Genomic DNA, 22,119 nt, shown 5'->3' on the forward strand with positions numbered 1-22,119 from the left:
TATCCCCAGGCATGCAAAGCTGCACAAGTAATACTCTTGGCCTCTCGTATAGTTCTTAACAAGCATATCAGAACACCTACTATTAATAACCAAGCCATGCCTAACTGAGAAGTGCAACTTCTAACCACTCTTTCTGAGCAAAAAAAATCATAATTTCCACATAAGTATCACCTTCCCTTTTCAAATGCATCCTCAGCATCTAACTCTTTGTATTAGCTTACATACAACCCCCCCCCCCATTAAAAAACACCCCACACCTGTCCTGCTGATTTGATCTCCATTAACAATACACAGGATCACTAATATTCCTTCCCCCCAGCAAATCAGAAAATAATGAGATTGTTCACTGGTAATCATTCCTCTCATACATTTACACCCAGCCTGAGAGAGAAAAATTCTCTTGCATTACACAACATGTAGACGCATGATGAGAGTCATCAACCAGCAACAGAGGAAGCGTTCCTCAGGTAAACAGAACTCAGTAAACTTAACCATTTTTATTTTTCCTTATTTGACTCCATGTAGTGTTCGATTATCAACTAGAATATTATTTCTTCTTTCTTAAAATTCTTAAGCGATTTCAAGAAAAGGTTTCTCTATCCAAAGGATACCATTACAATTGGCATTTTCCCAAATGATTCATAACTGTGGTAGAACAAGAATCCTCTTAAGCAAAAATGCAGTGTGTCATGAAAAAACTATTTCTGACCTGCAAAGCATACCCACAGGTTTTAACTTTGGCATACTCTCAAAGTCATCAGCAAATGACAACCACCAGCACGTTTCAGAATGTGAAACTGGTCCAACTGGGACTCACGAGCTGGGCAGGTCTGTCCACAGCCTGCTGAGAAGTGTACAAAGTTAAGTGCAGTGTTTCCTCTCTGGTGCAGCTCTAGAAGGAGATCAAACCAGACCATTAGTCACAAGCAAGCGTGATACAGGTGCAGGACCTTCAAAGGGCTGCTCCTTTTATCCATGCTTAAAATTTGCCTTATTAAAAAAAAAAAAAAAAAAAAAAATTAAAAAAAAAGAGAGAGAGAGAGAGTATAAATCAAGTTTGTAACACTCTTAACTTTCTGCTACACCAATCCATGGAAATGAGATGTCCTCAGGGGGAGGGACAATGAGAAAGGGAATCATCAGGTATGGTGATGGATAAAAACTTGGTCCAAGTGTTGTTGGGTGTGCATACAGTTTTTGTCTCCCTGTTCAGATGTTGTTGAAACAGTAGACTTTAAAGAAAATGTCAATGAATCCTCATAAGCACTATACATGACCTCTGGGGTAATTAGCAATCATTCAAAAGCAACAAGACTAAAATGTTCTATTCTTTATTACTGTCAGCTCTTGTCTTGATCAGCATTTTAATAAAGATGGTTCATTGCTAAGACAGTTTCATGAATCAGTCATAATTACATTCTGACACGCAGTGAATAGTAAAGCAAAACTAAATATCACTTCATCAACCTTTCTAACCTTTATGCAAGTATTAACTGTAAATAATTTTTACACGATCTTACAACAGAAAATCTGCATATTTCTTAGCTTTGTACATACTCTACCCTAACTGAATTTCCTGTGACCTATACCTGAAAAAAAAAACCTTACAATCAGTCATAATTACTTAGCTTTACATGATATTCAGGTGTTGCCTTTCACAGATCAAATCAACTTCAAGTACAAAAGGCTATTTGTTCTACAAAATAGTGCAATGCTTTAAGGGGTTAACTGATTTTTTTTTTAGTCTTTTCCCCTATATTCTTCTGCAATAACAAAATATGGGAAATTGCTACAATAGCCTTAGACACTTCATGTTTGTCCCAATTGTAAACACTGTAACAAAGCAAAACAAAAAAAAACCCAAACCCAAAAAAACAAACAAATTTTGAGGAAAACTTTCAAAATGTCATCCAAGAATCCTGTACAATACCAATGAAACTAATCACGCTCAGGTTAATTTTGGATGACAAACATTTTATTTGTGAGTTATTTTTAAATGGACCTAGAGCACAAAGATCCGGGAAGTGAAATACTGCCAAATATAATTTTTTAAAATGAATCTTTTTCTTACACTTGTGACAAGAATATTTAAACTTTAAACTGAAGAGTTTAGCAGAGATAAATTTAGGCATAAAAAGTAATTCAATGGAAGTTGCACAAGTTTACATTACAGCCTTCAAAACTTTAACAACTAAGAAACCCCACTATTCTTGCTACCACAAGGAACATACGATCTATTGTACAACTTTTCAATAACTTATTTTAATGTCTAGCTACAAATCAGCTACCCCCTAAGAAGAGGAAAAATAGACAATTAACTTGTAAAATAATGGTACGTGAATAAAGACAGAGACTCTTAAAATGTACTGTTCTGTGAATAGTATTTCAGATATTCAGACAAAAGTGAAAGAATTCAGGAGGTACAGATGTGGCTGTGCTGGGTAGGAGACAAGTAGCCTCTCCTTTTTCCAGTCAGGGAGCAGAAGAATGGCAGAGTAAACTTCCATGCAATACAAATTACACTGAACAGCTCTCCCCATTTCACATCACCTAAGAAGAAATCTTCCTTGCAGAGTTAACTATAAATACAAAAAAGAAAAAACAAGCCACAACCTAAAACCAACCCACAAACCACTGTGTAACATTCAGTTCTGCTAAAGAACCAATAATGACTGTTAACTTTCAAACTCCTAATAAACAAGCTGTGGTGTCTGTGAAAAACAAATGCCAAGAGTTCACTCTGAATTTATAACATGATGTTTTGTAAGCTAAGGGTCAAATTCACCCCTAATACATGTACTTCATTGGAATTATACCCTGGATGAAGTTATTTGTCTAGATTTCTTTTTTGCTGTTGTTTTTCTTTTTAACATTTGATTTGTATTTCTTTTCCCAGTATTAGCCTTTGCTCCTGCCAGAACTGTTGGCAGGCAGGGGAAAAAAAAAAAAAAAGGTAGTATTGATTTACAAAACTGGATTTCCCAGAATAAAAAAAAAAAAAAAAAAAAAGTGATTAAGATCTAAACAAAAGCTAAAGATGGCTTACGCTTAGCTCTGATGAGGTCCGCTACCTCATTACCAACAACTGAAAACTTCTGATGCATTTTGTTTCAAGGGAATCCAAAAGTCCTTGCTGTAAAGCAGGCTGGGGGGTGCTGGGTCCATTCACTCTTTCTGTATCGCAACCATTATGTAAGAAGTATAAAACACTGCCTTTATGCTGCCAAACCACAATGACTCTTCTTACATCAAAGCGTTTTCACCACTAAGGTTTTTTTTCTCCGAAATTTATTCAAGCCAAGGGCAGGGAGACAACAATTCATACACACTAATTACACCTAATTATCTATTCCCTTTTTTTTTTTTTTTTTTTTCTTTCCACCAGCTTCGGCCAGTGTTATTTGCTATCTGGGTTTCTCACAACCTCCCCTTGCCCTGTCCATCCAACTCAACAGTAAAGTCTTTGAAGAAAACAGTTGTGGCTTCTTAGAATTTTAACAATATAAGGTTCAACTCAAATTAAATTATTCTATTATTAGTTTTGACACATTTATGTGTTAAATATGAAGGCTTCTTGGTTAATTTGGCAAATTCCTCACATCTCTTCGTGGCAAGAATTGCTGGTAACACCCTCTCTTGTAGGAGCTTCTCCTCATGCTTTCTTTTCATGATCTAAATGAAATGTTTATTGGATTAAAGTTCTTCTCTGCAGACCTCCACGGTGGCCTGTGACAAAGAGCTTAAAAGCTTTATTAATTGGCTCGGGCTTTTTGAGGGGAGGCAGGACCTCATTTCACATTACATCACAAGCAAATAAAACTGCCACGTGTAATTAGACTAATTTACCCTGATACAGCAGGAATCAACTATTCCATATCTATGATATGCTTTGATTTACTCATTTTAATCAAGGAGTAAACAAACCAAGCAAGAACTCAGGAAATCCTAACAATTAAAGGAAGTGAGAAGGCAGGGAGCCTGAGACTGAGCTACAGTAGCAACTAGTTTATCCTAAGATAAAGTTTTCATCTGCACCTAAATAAACTATCTAGGAGCAAGCGCATGCGTGTGTTTAAGACAGACGTAGAAGGTAAACAAACTGAACAGCTTAATATCTAGAGAACATGCTAAAGCAAGAGGTACATTATAAAATACTGTAAGAGTTAAGTGCTCTGAACTACAGAATTCAAATAATCCTTGTGTTTAAATTTAACACGTACACAGGCTTAGAAGGCTGAATGCAGAAAGGGCTGGTAACTTCTAATCTGACACCTTGCTTTCTATATACAACATTTTGTTAGTTGACAGTCTTATAAATTTGTCAAACTAAAATTACCCAGAAATTATACTGATGTTCAGCACAAAAATACTTGCCACCATGCTATATTTTCTATTTTTAATTTTTTCTATGTTTAATTAGGTACGCTTCACAAAAGATGAGTACTTCTATTACTTGCAGAGAGAGAGAACAAGAACAAATGCTCCTTCTACTTAGGAGTTTGCTTGGTTACATACTAAGAAGGGAAACAAAAGGCCCAACATCTTCAGTAATGAAAAAGTCAATTGATAGGCAAAGCCATCACAATATCAAAGGCCTAATCCCTGCAATTCTGACTCAGGTGACAGTTCACAGGGGTCAGAGTGGCTGACACTGACCTCAAAAGCAGGTTTTAACTATTCAACATACTGAAAGCTGCTGGGCTATCACACCATTAGACTGGAACAAACTGACAAATCAATTTCATCAAGGAGATGACTTTGGGGGGGGGCGGGTAGAGGCAGTCCCGCCAATCAACAAATCTCTGCATTTCTCACACAGGTGGTTGGACAAAAGCCGAGTGCACCATCAAAGACATTTTATATCTACCAGATGCCTTTGTACAAAACTAACTCCCACAATTTCCTTAGGGACAGCTCTAAATGTTTTAAACAAATATTTCTCACGTATTCAAACTAAGTTATTGAAAAATGAAAATACTTTTAAATTCGTCCATTTCTTGCTTTGAAAGAAAGGGTATATTTTAATTAAAACCAACCAGAGTAAACAACAATGTCCATAAATAAACATCAACCAATTTTGAGACAGTGAACAAAACAGCGTATAAAAATACATTGCTTTCTATTCAAGAAGAGTGTACAATGGTCCCTAATAGCAGAAGAAAAAAAAAGTTCACTATAGGAAGCTTACAGTAATTTCATGTCCTACTGACAACAGGCTTCTGGTTGATTCTTTCTCTTCAGTTAAAGCAAAATGCAGGTAGCCAAAGCCAAACATTTTATTCTAAAACTGTACCTTTTAAAGGTATACTCAGGCTATGAAAAGCCCTAAAACTTCCTGACTTTCAGTCAGAATTTACTGCAGTGCAGGTCCACTGCAAGAAGAAAACCTGAGAAAATGCAGACGTTACATATTTGGTATTTTGACATGCCTTGACTTTTTAAAACTTCACACTATGGTTCCAGGAAACCTTTGGAAACTCAAGAACTGCTCATTGAAGTTATAGATTATACACAACAAACTATTTGAGGTGCTTTCCTTCCTGTTTGTCTGAAGAATTAAGCATTGAACTAGTTGCTGAATTAGAATTAGGATTCCAGAACAGTTCAGGGTTGATATAAATGTCTTCATTAAATGTCTGCAAAAATTAAAATGTTGCTAAAATTACTGCCAAACCAGTAAAACAAAGCGTGCTTTCTCTTTTTTTTTTTTTTTTTAAGAGCCTAACTGCAGATCTTATATCAAGTTGTTAAAGATACATAGCTTTATTTGTAAACCAGTTTTAAAATGTTTAGAAAATTTTTATATTTCTTATTGGTGTAGATTAACAATTTTTGAGTATTTCTGCTCTAAGCATTTGAACAAAGTAACTGTGAGCAATGAATGTTTTTCTTTTCAAGAACTGCCTTTGCCAAAAAAAAAAAAAAAAAAAACAACACCAAAAAACCCAACAACAAACCACTTAGGCGTTCCATGCACTTTAAAATGCTTGGTAAGAGATGCCACAAGATTAAAAGCTCAATCAGAAGGAACTGAATCTAATTGCAATTATAGAATTAAAAGATTTTCCTTCCTAATACTTCTTATCTCTGTAAAGCTCTATCTTTATTAAATTTCATGGACTGAAGAAGCACTCTTATCTGTTGCAGCAACAAAGCCCTGCCATAAAGAATATTGTGTCCCAAAGAATTTTAGCCACAAAAACGAACCAATCAATTGAGTTTTTCCCTGTTTATCCAAACTACCACTTTAAGTTAGAGGACTAAAGAATCACTGAAAAATTACATCTCAAACTACTTACTGGGATAGGTTCAGAATTGGGCAGGGGACACACACAGGGCAGGAAGAGCTGCTGTCTTACTGGCCTGCCCAACTACGCAGACCTGGAGCTTTTACATGGCCCTAGAAAGTGGAACTCACCAATTGCATCTCCCACTGCAGGCACTCAGCAGTCACTTGCCCCCTGTAATCTACCACCTAGAAAGGCAATACAGACAAACTTTGCAAGATAACTGTGTCTTCCCCAGAGCGCTGTTTCACCTTTTTGCTTATTCCACAGAAATGGGATTGTAGTTATCTTTGTAAGAAATATGAACCCAAATACAGATACTGGAATTATATAGGCTGAAGAAAATAAAAACAACAACAAAATCAAGGACGAACATGGCTAATGCTAGATCCAGTAAAGAAACCATTTCTTTTGATCATTTGAAGACAGGGAAAGATTTTTGTGTAACAGTTACCAGGGTATCTAGGAACTATGTGTTCCATTTATGAGGAATGGAAACAGCCTGAAATCTATTTCAAGTGAAGTATCTCTTCACAGAAATGTACTGTCAATACTTCCCATTTACCCCATCTTCCCAAGAATATTTAAAGGAATTCAAAGATCCTGTGTTGAACTTGAACTCCTTTTAGTGCTAAAGCCTTATTTTAAGATTTATGATCATAAAAGTTAATTTTCGAATCAAACAAACAAACAAAACCAACCCACCCATTCACCACCACTAAACCCCAAATAAAAGCCCTGCAGGAGGCTCTGACCCTAGAGAAAACCGAGACAGGATTTAGTCCAAGTTGTCAAAGCCACCACCAGGGAACAGGTTAGATGAGACTGCCACTACCACAGACACATATGGCTTGGAGTGAGGTAGAGGCAGAGAAGACAGTAAATCAAACACCTGCAAGCATCCAATGTAATATTTTTCCTTTATATTTCCATGCAAAACCCTGGAAGTTATCATCTTTACATTTCCTAAAGTCACATACAGAATTATAAACAGCTGAGGCAGAAGCTACTCCAATCCATTAACACCAATGCCATGATACAGATTATACTCACATTGGGGAGACATAAATATACATTTCTCAAACTACCACAGCCAGAGAATCAATTTAGTTCTATCCACACCTTTGTAATGTAAAGGTCCCTTGTTAAAATCTTACTTTAAAATACATTCCAGTGTGGTTTTTTTAATGCCTACTTCTGATGTGTTAAATTCAAAATGCAGATTTGCAAATTTTTTATTATTATTTTTAATACCTTGCCATTGCCCTTCCATTTTCCAAGTAAGGTCAGAGAAGCATTTGTTGATAAGTTTCCTCCGATCCACCTTTCAGGCATTATGTTTTGGGGAAAGAATTATGTTATATTGGTAACATTTATTAAAATGACATTAAAGGCAGATACATTTAGAGCAGTGTTAAAACACAAAAATGTAGGGAAAGAACAACAACACGTAATCAAGAATTTTAGAAAGGCCCTTGTGAATAGAGCGTTGAGTTTTTTCTCCCTTCATTCATTATTATGGCAATGTCCATCTACCTCTAGTCTGGCTTGTGCTACTTGTTTCTTTTTGCACTACTCTATCCCCTGTCGCAGCTCTAAACCAATTCACCTTCAGAGCTTCTCTCAGCATTCTATCCACAAGGTCCCTTGTAAAAATTTGGATTATTTTCCCAGTCTTGATGAGGTGTTCTGTATGCATAAACTACATTTCACTTTTTTTCTTCAGCTAGCAAAAAAGAGAAAAAAGGAAACTACAAATAAGCATACATGAGAGATATTCTTTAAGTCTGATCATCAGTGAAATGAAAGAGCCTTACATTTATCAAGGAAGAAAACTAAGAGTCAACAAGGAAAGATATATAGAAAAGAAAGGTTTGCCATGGTTGCTGCATTTCAAAAAGCAAATGCATACGAAACTACTACCATTCTTCAAAATGCTCTATGATCAGGACCTCTCCCTGCATCCAATGAAGTCAGCTACAGAATAAACCCTTTTCAAGAATCTGAAGTGGAAGTGGATATTCAGTTATTTTTATGTTTCTTACTTTTCTGAAGTCATCCAGGTAAAAACTACTTTCACTGGTGACCTCCCTGACTTCATACACAGCCATTCTGAGATACATAGGAGTGCTGCGTACATGTCAATGGCATATTAACTCAGTAAACCTGGTAGCTGCTCAAATGTCAACATTAGATAGGATTTTCAAAGGTGCTTAGGCAATTGAGCCATCTTAGGATTTCACTAAGCCCAACCTACCCTAAACTCTACCTTACCTTTCTTTTATCTTAGATATTGATATATTTAACATTATGTATATATTTATGCTGGCAATACTTCTGTGAGGTAGGGAAGTGCTGTTATTTCCATTTTACATGTCATGTCAATCCAGACAGAGCAGGACACAGGAGCTATATGCTAGCCCTCAATAACGTAACAATACAACCATAGCTTGCGAATTAAATGCAACTTGGCCAGAACTTAAAAATGTGAGTTCACCATATGTTCTTTTTAATAGCAAAATAAGCACTGATTGTATTATTCACATCAAGAAAGGATGCTCCATTTTTTAACCTAAATGAAGCAATTACAGTTTACAGCCTGCCGCACCACAACATGCAGACTCCAGGAAGCTTGCTTCAGAACTGCTGCTTGTTGAACATTATGTGAAGCCTCAAATACCCATTCAGAAAACCACTTACACACGAGAAAGACCTAGAAACAAGGTAATTGAGGGGTACATACCGAACGCTACTTTCCTTACACCAAAGGAACACCAAGTTTTTGTAGCATAGTAAGTGTAAGATGCCCACAAGTACACCACAGTATAACTGTTAGAGGAATACTATGTTACACAGCATATACACACCAGAAAGAAAGTCTTATCCAAACAAACAAATTCTGCTACCTTGGTCAAAAAGATAACTTTTTGTCATACTAAAAATGTCCAGCTTTCAAGACATGTTAATTCTATAGAGAAAGAGCTCCTTTTTGCCCTACCTTGAATTATTTTTGCCCCAAACAGTTAAAGCTTATACATCTTATCTGGAAACTAGTATCAAAGCAATCCTGTACAAATCTCTAATTTATTAATACAGCAGGCAAAATTGGAAAGCATTTAACAAGTGACTCTCCTTACCTTCAGCACAGCAATGAATGGTACAAAATTAGCTCTCTGAAGACCATTTTTATAGAGATCTGAAAGAAAGGAAATCAGTACCATTTTGCTACTTAGTCTTAATAACAATGTCAGCTTGTCTTTTAGTCTGGAAAATAAAACTCAGTGTTGCTGGAGAGAGGAGGAACAAAAGGCAGAAAAGGAGAGCTGAAATTGATTTCTTTTGCTGTATGAAAATTCAATACATTCTTAAGGAAGAAAGGAACATCGTGAGAAAGTCTGAAAAAGGCAGGGAGTAAAAGATGACTTAAATCTTTAACGACATATAACTGATTTTAGCAGAAGAAATAAGACCAGCATGTTTTAAAGTAAGGATATAAAAAAGGATTTGTAATGCTGGGTATACATTCATATGATTATAAGGCCAAAACTATGGAACTGCTAAGTCCCAAGTATTTGGCAGAGGGGAAAAACCCAACATAAACTAAAAATATGCTATTTGAGTTTACAAACTTAGTATAATTCTTATTCAGTGTACTGTGGTACACTTTATCTTCTAGCAATTCTACCAGGCACACTCCCTTTTCCAAAGGGAAAAAAAAAAGGGTCATCCCTACGGGGGGGGAATAAATTAAATGAATATGTAAACTTATGCAAAGTTGCTAAAAATACAACAGAATTTTTTTTTTAAATTAGAATGTTATGTAACAAAATGCAAATCTGCACTCAACAAAAAGACAATTATAAAAACAAACTGCAAAGCAGCATTTTCTATCTTATTTATCTCTGTATTTTATACAGCATAGAGTTCTCTTCTCTGGAAACTATCCAACTGCCCAACATGTTCATAACAGAATGACTTGTTCATTGAAAATGTTATTACTTAAACTGTACAATGGGCTGCTCTTTTTCATTAATATTAGGAAGCCTTATAAAAAGGCAGTGCAGCACCTATGACTGACAGGAGGAATAAATAAGAGAATACAGACACCTGGCAGATATGTCACCAAAATTCCTGGTAAAGACCATGCCAGGCTATTAATACTACCTATATTCCGCATAATGCTTGATGGGTACAACGAAGCTAAAGCTTTTGTGCTCTGCCAACACGTCATGGTGGACAGAAGATCCAGTATGCATGACAAACCAGAAGATCCAGTATGCAAGAGAAACCAACAGGACACCTACAAAATGGTTTTCACAAAATTGGATACATACACTGAAACGTTTAGGAAAATTACCAGTGAAGCTGATTCCACACTCTAACAAAGTTGTATGAAGCCATGTATCATTCCCATTCGTAACTCTGCAAATCATGATAGCTATACACTTGTTAAAACAGCAGCCAATTGCATATTTAATTGCAAAAATTAATGAACATGTAACAGTACTATAAAACAGCTACTTCTGTTAGTTCTTCTAGTTAATAAGGCTGTGAGTTTTGTATTATGTCTCTGTTTTGTGAGGATGAGAAAAATAAACAGTAATTTTGGTGGAGAAATGAAGCCAGCATTCCTCAAACACTGCACCTGAGTATTTTCCTTCATATTCCCTGGGGCAGAAGTTTAACATGGTTAAGAGTATCACTAATAGTCAGCAGCTGGGTACATCTGCTCTCTAATAAAAAAGCTACTTTTACCCTTTGTATCCACAAGAAACAAATCTCTCAATTCAGTCTTAAACCTTGAGGCAGCATAGTATGCTAACCAAACTCTCTTTCCTGTGGGAGGATTTCAGACACACACCATGAGCACGCAGGAGTAGTGAGAAAGGAAGAAGAGACAGGCATTGACGAACATCTGGACTGCAACATAGCTCAGTTCTGGAGACACTATTCTTGACATCCTCTGTTGGGTAGCTAGCACAAGTGGATGTCTTTCAAGTTGACACAGTGACTTAAGTATTAAAAACCCTATACAATGATAATGGTCACAAACTGACATCTCAATTTAAGATGTGGGATACAATCCCCAAGTCACAGTAAAAATCTCTCCTGAACTTTAAGGAGTAGCACTTCAAAAAACACAAGGATGGTTCCCAACTGAGTGAGGCACTAGTGTCCAGTTTATCTGTAGTCAACCCAGCTACAGCAGTTATGATTTCATCTTGTTTGCTCAAACAAGGAAAATAAACCAATGGGAAATTATTTCCCCCTCTAATAAAAACATTTGAGTGTTTTCTTCCCCCCCTGTTTTTTTTTAAACATGAAGTGCATTGTAAATCTTTAGTGATTCTCTTTTACTCAATCAATTTGGGTAGAAAAATTAACTGGTAGTTAATACTGTAACTCTTCAGTATTTTTTTGCAAACATTTGAAATTAATTAATCTGAAGTGTCATAAAAGTTGCACAGAAAGCATGCATTATGCTAACTGCTAATGCTACAGTACAACAAACATTTTCTCCTCTGCAAAAAATTACAATTACTGCTTGGTTAAAACCCATACAGATTTGGGGACTTTGTAGAAGGATCTACCTAGCTAATCACGCTTTATCCACAAATATTGTTAGAAATAGAAACAACTCTCCACCTAAGTAATTCCCAATGAGTGACCTCAATCCAGGCTGTGAGAATGGCATCTTGATAAGGGGCTCTCCTTTGAGCTGGTGGATCACATCTGCAAGTTTCCAAGTTAGAAACCAGGAAGGAATATAATCTCATTTCCCCTCTCTTCTGCAGAATATGATCTTTTCCTATCCTTGAATACATCCAAAACAGAGGAAACATTTCACCCCTCCTCAACTCCCCTGTCCCCAAATACCCTCCCACTGGCTTGGACAGAATAGAGAAGATCAGAAAACACAGGAGGTGGGGGGAGCAACACCTTGAGTTTGAGAGAAGGGAGCAGTAAGAGTTAGTGAAAAACCTTTCTTCCTTAAGAACACAAAAAAGCAGGACAAATCGGAACATCTCAGATTCTTGGAGTTTAGTAGTATTAAATACTGTATGATTTTAATACGATTGTTTTGTAAGATACTGAGATTCATTGTATTAGGATAATACTAGTAGCATGTTTGTTTTTACCTTCTGGCGGCCTGTTAGATGTTGCCACAACGACAACCCCATTTTGGAACAGATTTTCAAAAAGCTGCTTCAGAATCATGGCATCAGCAATGTCAGTGACCTGTAGAAGACAACACATTTGTTTTATCTTGCTTTCAGCTTCCGCCGCAATAGATCCGCAAGTGGCTTTGTAGCTAGGAAAAATGCTTGTTAGTGAAAGCCATGGAGAAAGATTCTCATTATTGCTTGGTGAGAAAAAATAAAAGGGATAATTAATAAGCAGTGAATGTACCACGGTCTTTCAAAACTTGCCCGCTCTTTATTGCGGAACTCCACCATTTCTTTACCGATTGCTAAATGATTCCATGTTAACTTCTATTATAAAACTACAGGTGGGAGACACAGAAAACAGACCTAAACATTTAAGAGGCCTAATTAATTAGAAACAGCATGAAAAAAACAGAAAAAACATGAAAAGACAGAAAGAAAATACACACCGGCTGTTTTACATTTCTATTACCTTTGAGGCAAAGGTTTGCAGAGGTGAATTTAAATGGTCATGGGACTTCAGAAATAAAGACAAGTAGCCAACTATATACATAATCAGCTGCTGTTGAAAATAGAATGATATGACATAGATACTATTGTGTGATTGTTGCAAAAAACAATTCAACAGATGGCCCATCACAAAAATAAGCAATTTCATTGTTCTTTTTAAGTGCCTTCTATTACTGTCCATGAATAATCAAAAGGCACGCAGTCACTTCCAGCACAGTCAGCCTCTTCTAACCTTCAGACACAAAACACGAATAAAAAATAAAAATGGGTGGGACAAGTGATACTGGGGAAGAAAAAAATAAAAAAAAAAACCCTAAAAAATAAGCCATAAAGTAAAATTTCTTTAAATATTTAAGTTTAGTTTAACAAACTTGCTTTACAGTACCAAGAAATAAAAGGGACATAGAAACCACTCTGTACAAATGAAAAAAATGTAATAGATTTTTCTGAAAAAAGCCCATTGTTACAACAGCAATTTATATTTTACAGGAGTTCACCAGCTGAGATCAGCAACCTTAATAAGTAAACCATCTCTATTATCATTACACTTGTTTCTCCTACATTCCCTTTGATTATTATGTAGACACTTGTTGCATTTTGACTTATCAAAACAGACCCCAATTCTGAGGAAATAAAAAAGTGGTGGCATGCTGAGAGTTATACACACTCATTACACAACAGATTGCTATGCTTTCACCAGTTTAGATGTGTATGTTGTGATAGTAATACATCTACAGAAAGACTTTAACCAGTATAATTTTTTTCCCTACTCCACCAGCCCTCCACCCCCCATCATTCCCCCATTTCTAAATGACCTTTCTGGGCAGCAAAAAAATTTAATTCTACACTAGAGACAGTAAAAAACTTAGGTTACATTTCTGACAGCTAGTTTAGAAGCAGTAGTGTTCATAAGGAACCAGATATAAACACCAGTTTCCTTCTTCCAAAGATTTCTTCTAATGAGTTCTATGGAATGCATTAATATGGATTTTTTTTTTCCTTTTTCAAAAACAAACTTTTATACAATCAGTAACACACCCCTCAGATTTGCATATCTCTGATCACTAAGATCCGGTATTCCAAAAAGCATGTAGTAATTCACTATTGTACTATATGTCTAATATATCTGCTTATACACCCACCTATCAATAATTTATCTCTTTTGAATACTAGAATTTAGGAACTTCCCCCATTCCTAATAAAAAAGACACACAAGGAATCAGTATATATGTGCATTATAGGGGTAACTGAATTTCTTGTACCACAAAGCAAACCCAATAGCCAAGTTTTAAAAAATGTATTATATAAAAAAAGTTTGTAACAAAATGATTTATTTAAAAATACAAGGCATGCTACCTTTAGAAAACAGGGAGGGAAAGAACATTAATGCTCACAAACTAACACAATAACATTCTCTTGTTAATGAGAATTGTTATTTGATGCAAAATTCCCATGTTTTCAACTCCATTACGAAAAAAACCCCTCTCGAAAGTTCTGTCAAAAAGCAAGAGAACCATTTTGAGAACTGGGATGCAAATATGAGCTCTTTTTATCTAATACAGCTTGGGAAAGACAGAAAATTTCTACAAGGTAAAGCAGGTAGAAGACAGTAACTAAAGCATTGTCATTTCTCATGGTTTTTACTGTCTCCAGTATTCATTGCAACAGAGAACAAAAGCAAAGGCTACAAATTACCAATAAGTAGAGCCTGCTAATGGAGAAAATGGAGAAATTTCATTAGCATTTAAGAGAAAAGATTTTTATGACCTAGTGCTGTTTTGCATTATGACTCACGTAAAAAAAAAAAAAAAAGGGAAAAAAGAAAAAACACTAGGCTAATAGTTAATTTACATGTGTAAGTGCCTGAGACTCAGTCAGCCACTGATTGGTACAGTTCCACCTAATGAATGACAAACATAAGCATGTATTATCAGCAATTAGTATTAGCACAAAAATAAGAGCCTAATTTTTATTAGAGGCTTTTAATAGCATGCAGGTTAGTAAAAACTCCCTAAATTGTAGTTTGCTTTAAGTCCAAGTGGTACTGATGGTATATAAAGCCTAACACTGTATGATCATTCAGCTTACCAAGAAATAGGGATTCTGTTTTCATTATTGATACTAACTAACATAGGTTACAGTCACACGCCAGAATTAGAGCTTCTAATTACCTGTGTATAGTTATTTGATCACTAAACAATAACTAGGCCCTTTTTATTGGCCAGCTTCTGTGTTCTAAAACATCGAATTTATAATTACAAATGGCTTAATTCTAGGGTTTTTCTTCAAAATGAGGACACTTTTAGATTGGCTTAAGACTTTCATGAAATTAAAAAAAAAAAGGCTTTAATATTTACAGTAAACTGTATGACAAAGATCAGGAAGAAGTAGCAATGCTTTAATAACCCAAGAGCCTGTGGCTCAGGCAAATGCTGATGAAGCACCTGCTTCAGAAGGGACAAACTCAGAAGCTTAGTGCCATCACCAAGGTCCTGGCTATCACACAGTATTTGCAAAAAGAAACATTTAAGACACAGTAATTTTTAATTTTTTTTAATACAACAATATTTTGGAACACACAAAACTACTTTAAAAGTACTGAAATATTTTTCTACATCAGTTAGTCTACTCTCCATTAGTTCGACAGTTCTCTAGGCTTTGCAACAAGATTCACTTCAGAGAGAGTCCTTCTGTTGTGCTTTAGCCCACTGTCAGAGGAATGTGCAACCTCAGCAATGCTTTTATCTTTTGAAGTTCTGCATTTGGTTTCCTCTGAAATATGAGCATTAACGTTACTTTTTGCTGTTACTGTATCATTCGTCTATGTGTCTGATCTTAAGATAAATAAATAAATTCAGCTTATTATCCTTTTTTTCCAACAGGTATCTGTAAGCAACCTGAAGCGTTTCATGCAAATCTCAATAGTTTTCTGGTATTTCCTCCACACACAAATATTTTGCCAAAGTAGTATAGACCCAACTTGACTTTCCATCTGTCAAAACAGACAGTAGCTTTGCCTGCAAGTCAGAGCAGTGTATGTTCTGAGTCCCCAGCTTTTTCCAGTTTCATTTTAATCTAGCAATTCTTTAAATATGAGTGAATCAGATTGCAGTGAAATCAAGCCATTATATCCACTGGGGAAAAGAGCTGCAAACATCCTCAAATAGAGATGGCTCTTTATTATCAATGTTAATTGTGTCACCATGTGAGCTGCTCTTCCAGTCACTGCACTACTTTATGACTATTTAAGCAGAAGGTTTCTTATCCCAGTGCCTTCTGCAAAATTTCAGAAAGCTGGGACTCCTCCTCGGTAGCCAAAGCCTGCATAATGTTCCATGCTACAGAAAATCAGTCAAGAAATCCAGCTATTCAAAAATCTGTGAATTTAGAGTATTAGTACACCCAGAACAAGTAGATTTTTAAAATTCACATAAGAATGCAAAGTCTTAGAAACACAGTTTAAAGTATAATTCTTGCATTACTTTCCCAACTGTGACCCACCGTCAAAAACACAGGTGATTTTTACAACTGAAGTGATTGATGTACTTCAAGCAAGTCAGCAGGGGGAGCAGGCTATCAATTTGGAAACAAGAAATACCAGAGTCTCTCCCCTTAAAATGTGGAAACATGACAGTCTGGAAACGGCACCACCAGGATATGAAAGCAGTGGGCATTCATACAGAAAAGCAGGTTTTTACACTAATATATGGTACAGCAAAGATGGCTCTTTCTACCATTTGAGCATTTGATGTCATGACAGTTAACGCTCCTCCCTGCCCTCTCCAAACCTTCCCATTTCTTCATAGTGTAAATATAACTGTCTCTGTATTTAGGTTTTACACTGCTAGTTTTGGAAGCCCAGCATTCATATTCACTAGATAAAGCACAATTAAAATGATCAAACAGCAGCAATTGCAATGACCCCACCCATTCTGAAACCATAGATCAAAGTACTCCTCCTTGTCAAAAAATGCAAGAGTAACTTAAAACAAGAACACCTACTACTTTACAGCTACAAAAATCCCCTTCATGGGAGCTGATCATAAACCAGTTATTTTCTCAGGTGCACAGGCTTGTAAAATAATAGCAAGAGATATAAATTGCTCTATCCGTTTCAGTAATGTATTAGAGCGTAACACAGACAATTTACAGTTAATAGACAATTCTTTTACTATTGGTGATTTGAGAACTAACACGGATCTGTTCTTAACTTGTTCTGCATTTTCTCTCTGAATTATAAAAATCTCAGCTGATTAAAGCTGCCAAATACCTCTAGCCTCTTTCCTAAAAATTTTTATACAGCAATTCTACACTTAAATTTGTGACGTGCCCTTAAAACAAAATTCACAAGCTGTGTAAAACAAAGGAAACAACCAAGTTAGCTTGGGAAATGATAATTTTATGAGTTTATTTTTAATTTTCACATTTAATTCAATAACAGTTTCTTAAAATATTAATTATGTTGATATAATCTGGCACTGCTGTGCCAAAGGCTCCAATAACTTCAGGAAAGAATTTAGGTTGAATTTGACAAGTTATTTCCACATCCTTAATCACACTGAGACAATTTTGTTGCCTTACAGGAACTACAGCAAAGACCAGGCATGCCAAGCATCAGACAGCTACTCTCCTGGGCACTGGACAGACTCAGTACAGGATGATGGTCCCTCCCCTGAGGTACTCGTAAGCCTGTCACCAACTCCAATACCCCCTTGTATGACCAGTAACCAGACTGGTAAATGAAAGCACTACAAGCAGACTTACACCCCCAACTTGCATCTTATCTCCTGGAAAAAAACCAAACAAACACCATCTTCAAAACTGTGAAATGACTTCTACACTTCAACTTCTATAGTTCACTACTGGCCAGTGATTCAAACACTATATTAGCAGTAACAAGTGTCATATTTTAAGATCAAAAGTAATTTCATGAAGTTTCCCTTGAAGTGCAGGAGTAATCTCTGACTTCTTACCTGAAATTCATCAAAACATAAGAGAGCAGCCTCTTCGCTTATTTCCTCTGCTACTGGTGCAATTGGGTCATATGATTTGGCCATAAATCCTGCCTTTCTTTTTGGCAAGCTCTGCTTAAGTCGATGTATTCCTCAGTTGATAAAACAGAAAAGAACAAATGTTTCTTATTGCTTTTTCTAAGACAGGGAGAACAAAATTATTTAGCTACCAAATAAAAAGTAACCCAGTCCAGTAAAAATAAGAAAGCTTCCAATTTAGTCCAATTTCAAGAGGGCAAAACAATTTTCAACCACATCCAGGCAACCATTAAAAGCTCACAGATTCTGCGATTCATATTTTCTTGTTTAGAAATATGTAAAACAAAAATCAAAGAACCCTTGAAAGCTACACACCTATACTTTATCTTTTAAAAACTGATAAAAATTAGTTTTCTCTTGCTCCAATTCATGACCTTAGTTTCAGTTTCACTTTGTAATTTGGCATTTTCTGTCTTAATCTTATCTCCGAGTATGAAAAACCCTTACAGTGTTTACAAATCAATGACACAGCTCTGTGCATGGCATCCTCTGAAGGCATGCTTAGAATGCATTTAGTTAAAAGAACTCAGACATAGCAACACAGTTATATTTTTAAATGTAAAGATGATGGTACTGGTACAAAGCAAGATTATTACATTCATAATTTACTGCCTCATAGATTGTATTCCATCTGACTAAACAAACATTCAGAAAACAAAGATCCTGCAGTAAGAAGCTACCTTTGTTAAGATTAAGCACAAATGACAAGAAATGGAAACAGAAAATCTCAACAGTGACCCAACAATGATAGAAAAGAGGGCACTGAAAGTGGCAGAAGTTGTCTACACCGATGAAAGCTTCCCAAGAAAAATGCAGGTGTCACAATACTTGTAAATTACAGTATTATTTAACAATTTCACAGTATTTTAAGGTCATAGAATTTAGAAACAGAAGCAAGTTTTAAAATATCTAAAACAGTATGTGTCAACACAAAGTGCCTTATTCACCCTGTCAGAAAATTTTCTGAAAGTTAGGATGAGCATCCTTCTATTATTTTTTCCTCTAAATTGCTGATAGTATTACTAAGTTTGTCAACCAGAACAGTTCTCATTCTCCTTGGTATTTATACCTGATTTAGTTATTGCTTATTCAAAATACAGATTGAATTTAACCTTTACTGTTTCAATTTTAGCAATTGCCTTCTTCAGATTGCATGTAAGCTAATTGGTAACTGGAAAACAGTTAAGGATTTAATCCTAAATATACACCCAAGTTTTCTATATAATCAGGTATACAGAATCTTTCAGAAAAGATACTTGAGAAATAATATGCAATTAATATCTACTCTGGTATGACAGACAATGCTAAAATCCTTTAACTTCTCTCCTATTTTTTACATTTTTTGCTTAAATACTTATAGTTACACCGATTAATATGAATACAAGAATGAGACAGACTTTTTTTTATAGATACCATATTTCATAAAATTCTTGTAAATACCTGCATCTGCACTTACTCTGGTGTACATCTAGCATGAAGCCATGAAAATGGACTCTCTTTTTCCTTTCTACTTCTAAGTGAGAATAGAACATGTCCATCACCATTGTTTTTCCTGTGCCTTCAAATAAAAAAAAACAAAAAAAAACACCCAACAGGTAGTTAATTTAAGAACAGTATGTACTGATTACAATAATGATTTTTCATTAGCTTTGAACTAAAGAAACTATACTCTTCCACAGAATAAGTACAAGACCAGACTGTTTGTGAAGAACAGTTATATTTTCTGTTCAAAAACTTGGAACAACTGCATTTTTATTTTTCCATTTTAAAATTTTGATCCATACAGAGATGGCCCAAAGGTTGCAAAAATGGCTCTATATGCATCCAGAAAACATCCTTAGTATTTCCTTTTGAAAAGTGAGTAAGTTTTCATGCTACATTGTTGCAATTAGAATATATAAATTCTCTCTGTGGCCCCCTCAATTACTTCCCAAATTCTTAAATGGCATTCTCAAATATTAGTGAGTGGGTAACATTGAAAAAACTACACATGGTAATGTAGTCCAATCCAACAGCTTCCAGAATTCAGAGTATAATTGTATTACATAACATCAAAACGTGGAAGAAAACTAATCCTGGAAATTCATTAAAGCAATAATGCTACATAAACATAAAGCTTTTAGACACTTCAGAATTTTAATAAACCCGCATTTAGAGAAAATTCCATTTAAATTGATGCAACTGAAACTTACCAACATCTCCATAGACATAAAGACCTTTTGGGGGTTTGTTTTTTGCAAAGAGCTGCAAATCAAGAGAAAAAGAATAAATACAAATATGGGGTAAAATAAAAGCAAGCACATTGCTGTGGTAAAGTAAGAAAGTAGCTACACTTAACCACCGAAGTAGCACTAGCTAGCAAAGTGTAACCTTGAATAAATCATTAGCTGAGAACTGATACGCAATCTTAACGTTTTATTTGTGCGAATTCTATAAAAGAGTCCAAGCACACATGCAGGGTTTGAGTTGGGGTTTTTTTAGATCATTGTGAAAATATCTCTATTCCCAGTCCTAGCACACAGGCCTTTTTACCAGAACACATATAAAATTATTAAATGTTTCCCAATCCATCATCATCAAAACAAATCCTTTTCCTCACTAAGTGATTTGAACAAACAGTCCTAGGAAAAAGTATATAAAATTAAGCAGAATTGTAGTATTCATAGACATATGCACTATATACCTATTAAAGCAGGTCTGCTTAAGATATAAAACATTAGGATTTAGAAAATCACTATTGCAAAGCCAGTAAGTATTGTAGGTCCCCTTTCTCTCCACTCTGAATCTTAAATGCAGAATCATCTCTGGTTTTAAACATGATTAAAATCAATGGAGTCACAGCTAAAATATGTACCTATGTACACATGCATGTGTGTGTACACATATACATATATATAAAAGGTTATTTTCAAAGTATGCCTTTTATTAATTATTTTCTCAAGTGAGTTATGTTTATCTTGAATGAATACTGCTTAAGAATTTTTAATCTCTTAATATTACTCAGGACATATGTTATGACACCTGATGGTTTATTCTGTTTTACTCAAATACACATTTTTATGGAAAAACTTGCAATAACATCAAGACTTTCAATTTGAAACACTCCTCCCCACTCAGTATTGTGTATAGCCACTTCCAAGTATAATTCTAAAAAGAAAGAGTTTCTAAAAAAATTGAAACCTTAACAAAATCCTCATCAAATCCATGAAACTGAATTGACATCCACAAAAACACTGCAGAAGAGTATTTGGTTATTTTCAAGTGCTCCACTTGCTGAGTTCTATGAGCTGAGCCAAAACAGAAGAAAATTAAAGCTGCAACTCTGTGGTCTCATTTGGAGCTGGGTAATTGCTAAACAACTTGAATCTAAAGCACTTTTCAAAATACAGTGCCATGTTAAAGAAACGTGGGAGTCAGCAGCAAAACACTAATTAAAGAAAATATATGACCAGAAGGCAGAAAGAGAATGTCTCAGGTCCTATAGTATCAGTTCATTCAGAAAATATGCAAGCATAGCCTATATAAGACCCACTTATAGATTTAATTTAGAGCTATATTAATAGGATAATAACAAATTTGTATCATCAATCTGTGGCTGAACAGGGTTTCAGATGTTCTCAAACCATTCCATTAATAGACAAGGCTGCAAGTATTTGCTAGTGCTTTGAAAGCATTGCAAGACAATTTAATTGACAAACATTTTTCAGTGTGTACTTTTTAAGAGCTTGTACTCATTAAAATTACTGATGCTTAAAGTTACACAGCGAAGAAAGAAGAAATGGAAAAAAATCCAAATGAGAGACATTCATAAGAATTTCATTTTTAATTTGAGATTAACAACAGTCATTTTAACAAGATAAAAGACTACATTAAATTTATTACATAAAAAGGCAGCATTAATGTGATTTGCAGTTTCACGAGGAATGACACAAAGCTAGAAAAACAAATCAATGTTTAGAGTACCGCTTTATCTGTCTTCATAAAGGTTATATAACCAGAACAACTAGTAACACCTACATTTTATACCATTTTTTTCATTGTAAAGTGTTTATTAATTACATTTAACCATCTTGAAGCTTGTCTTTTTAGGCATATTTTATTCTC

General features: G+C 35.3%; 1 protein-coding gene across 2 annotated transcripts in view; it reads right to left on the reverse strand.

The window, feature by feature from the left end:
* The window catches only part of AFG1L (AFG1 like ATPase), a 71,521-nt gene that overhangs the window by 33,721 nt on the left and 15,681 nt on the right, over positions 1–22,119 (reverse strand). The window contains exons 3-7 of one of the 2 annotated variants that reach the window (XM_030043929.2): positions 20,208–20,259; positions 19,472–19,573; positions 17,938–18,068; positions 12,428–12,527; positions 9,425–9,483 (exon numbers count right to left, since the gene is read on the reverse strand). In XM_030043929.2, the coding sequence (XP_029899789.2) occupies positions 9,425–9,483; positions 12,428–12,527; positions 17,938–18,068; positions 19,472–19,573; positions 20,208–20,259 (444 nt within the window). The remainder of the gene's footprint in view (positions 1–9,424; positions 9,484–12,427; positions 12,528–17,937; positions 18,069–19,471; positions 19,574–20,207; positions 20,260–22,119) is intronic. The other variant, XM_041118354.1, reaches the window with a different exon arrangement.

Source organism: Aquila chrysaetos, chromosome 2 (genome assembly GCF_900496995.4).
Source record: "Aquila chrysaetos chrysaetos chromosome 2, bAquChr1.4, whole genome shotgun sequence".
Taxonomy (NCBI): Eukaryota; Metazoa; Chordata; class Aves; order Accipitriformes; family Accipitridae; genus Aquila; species Aquila chrysaetos.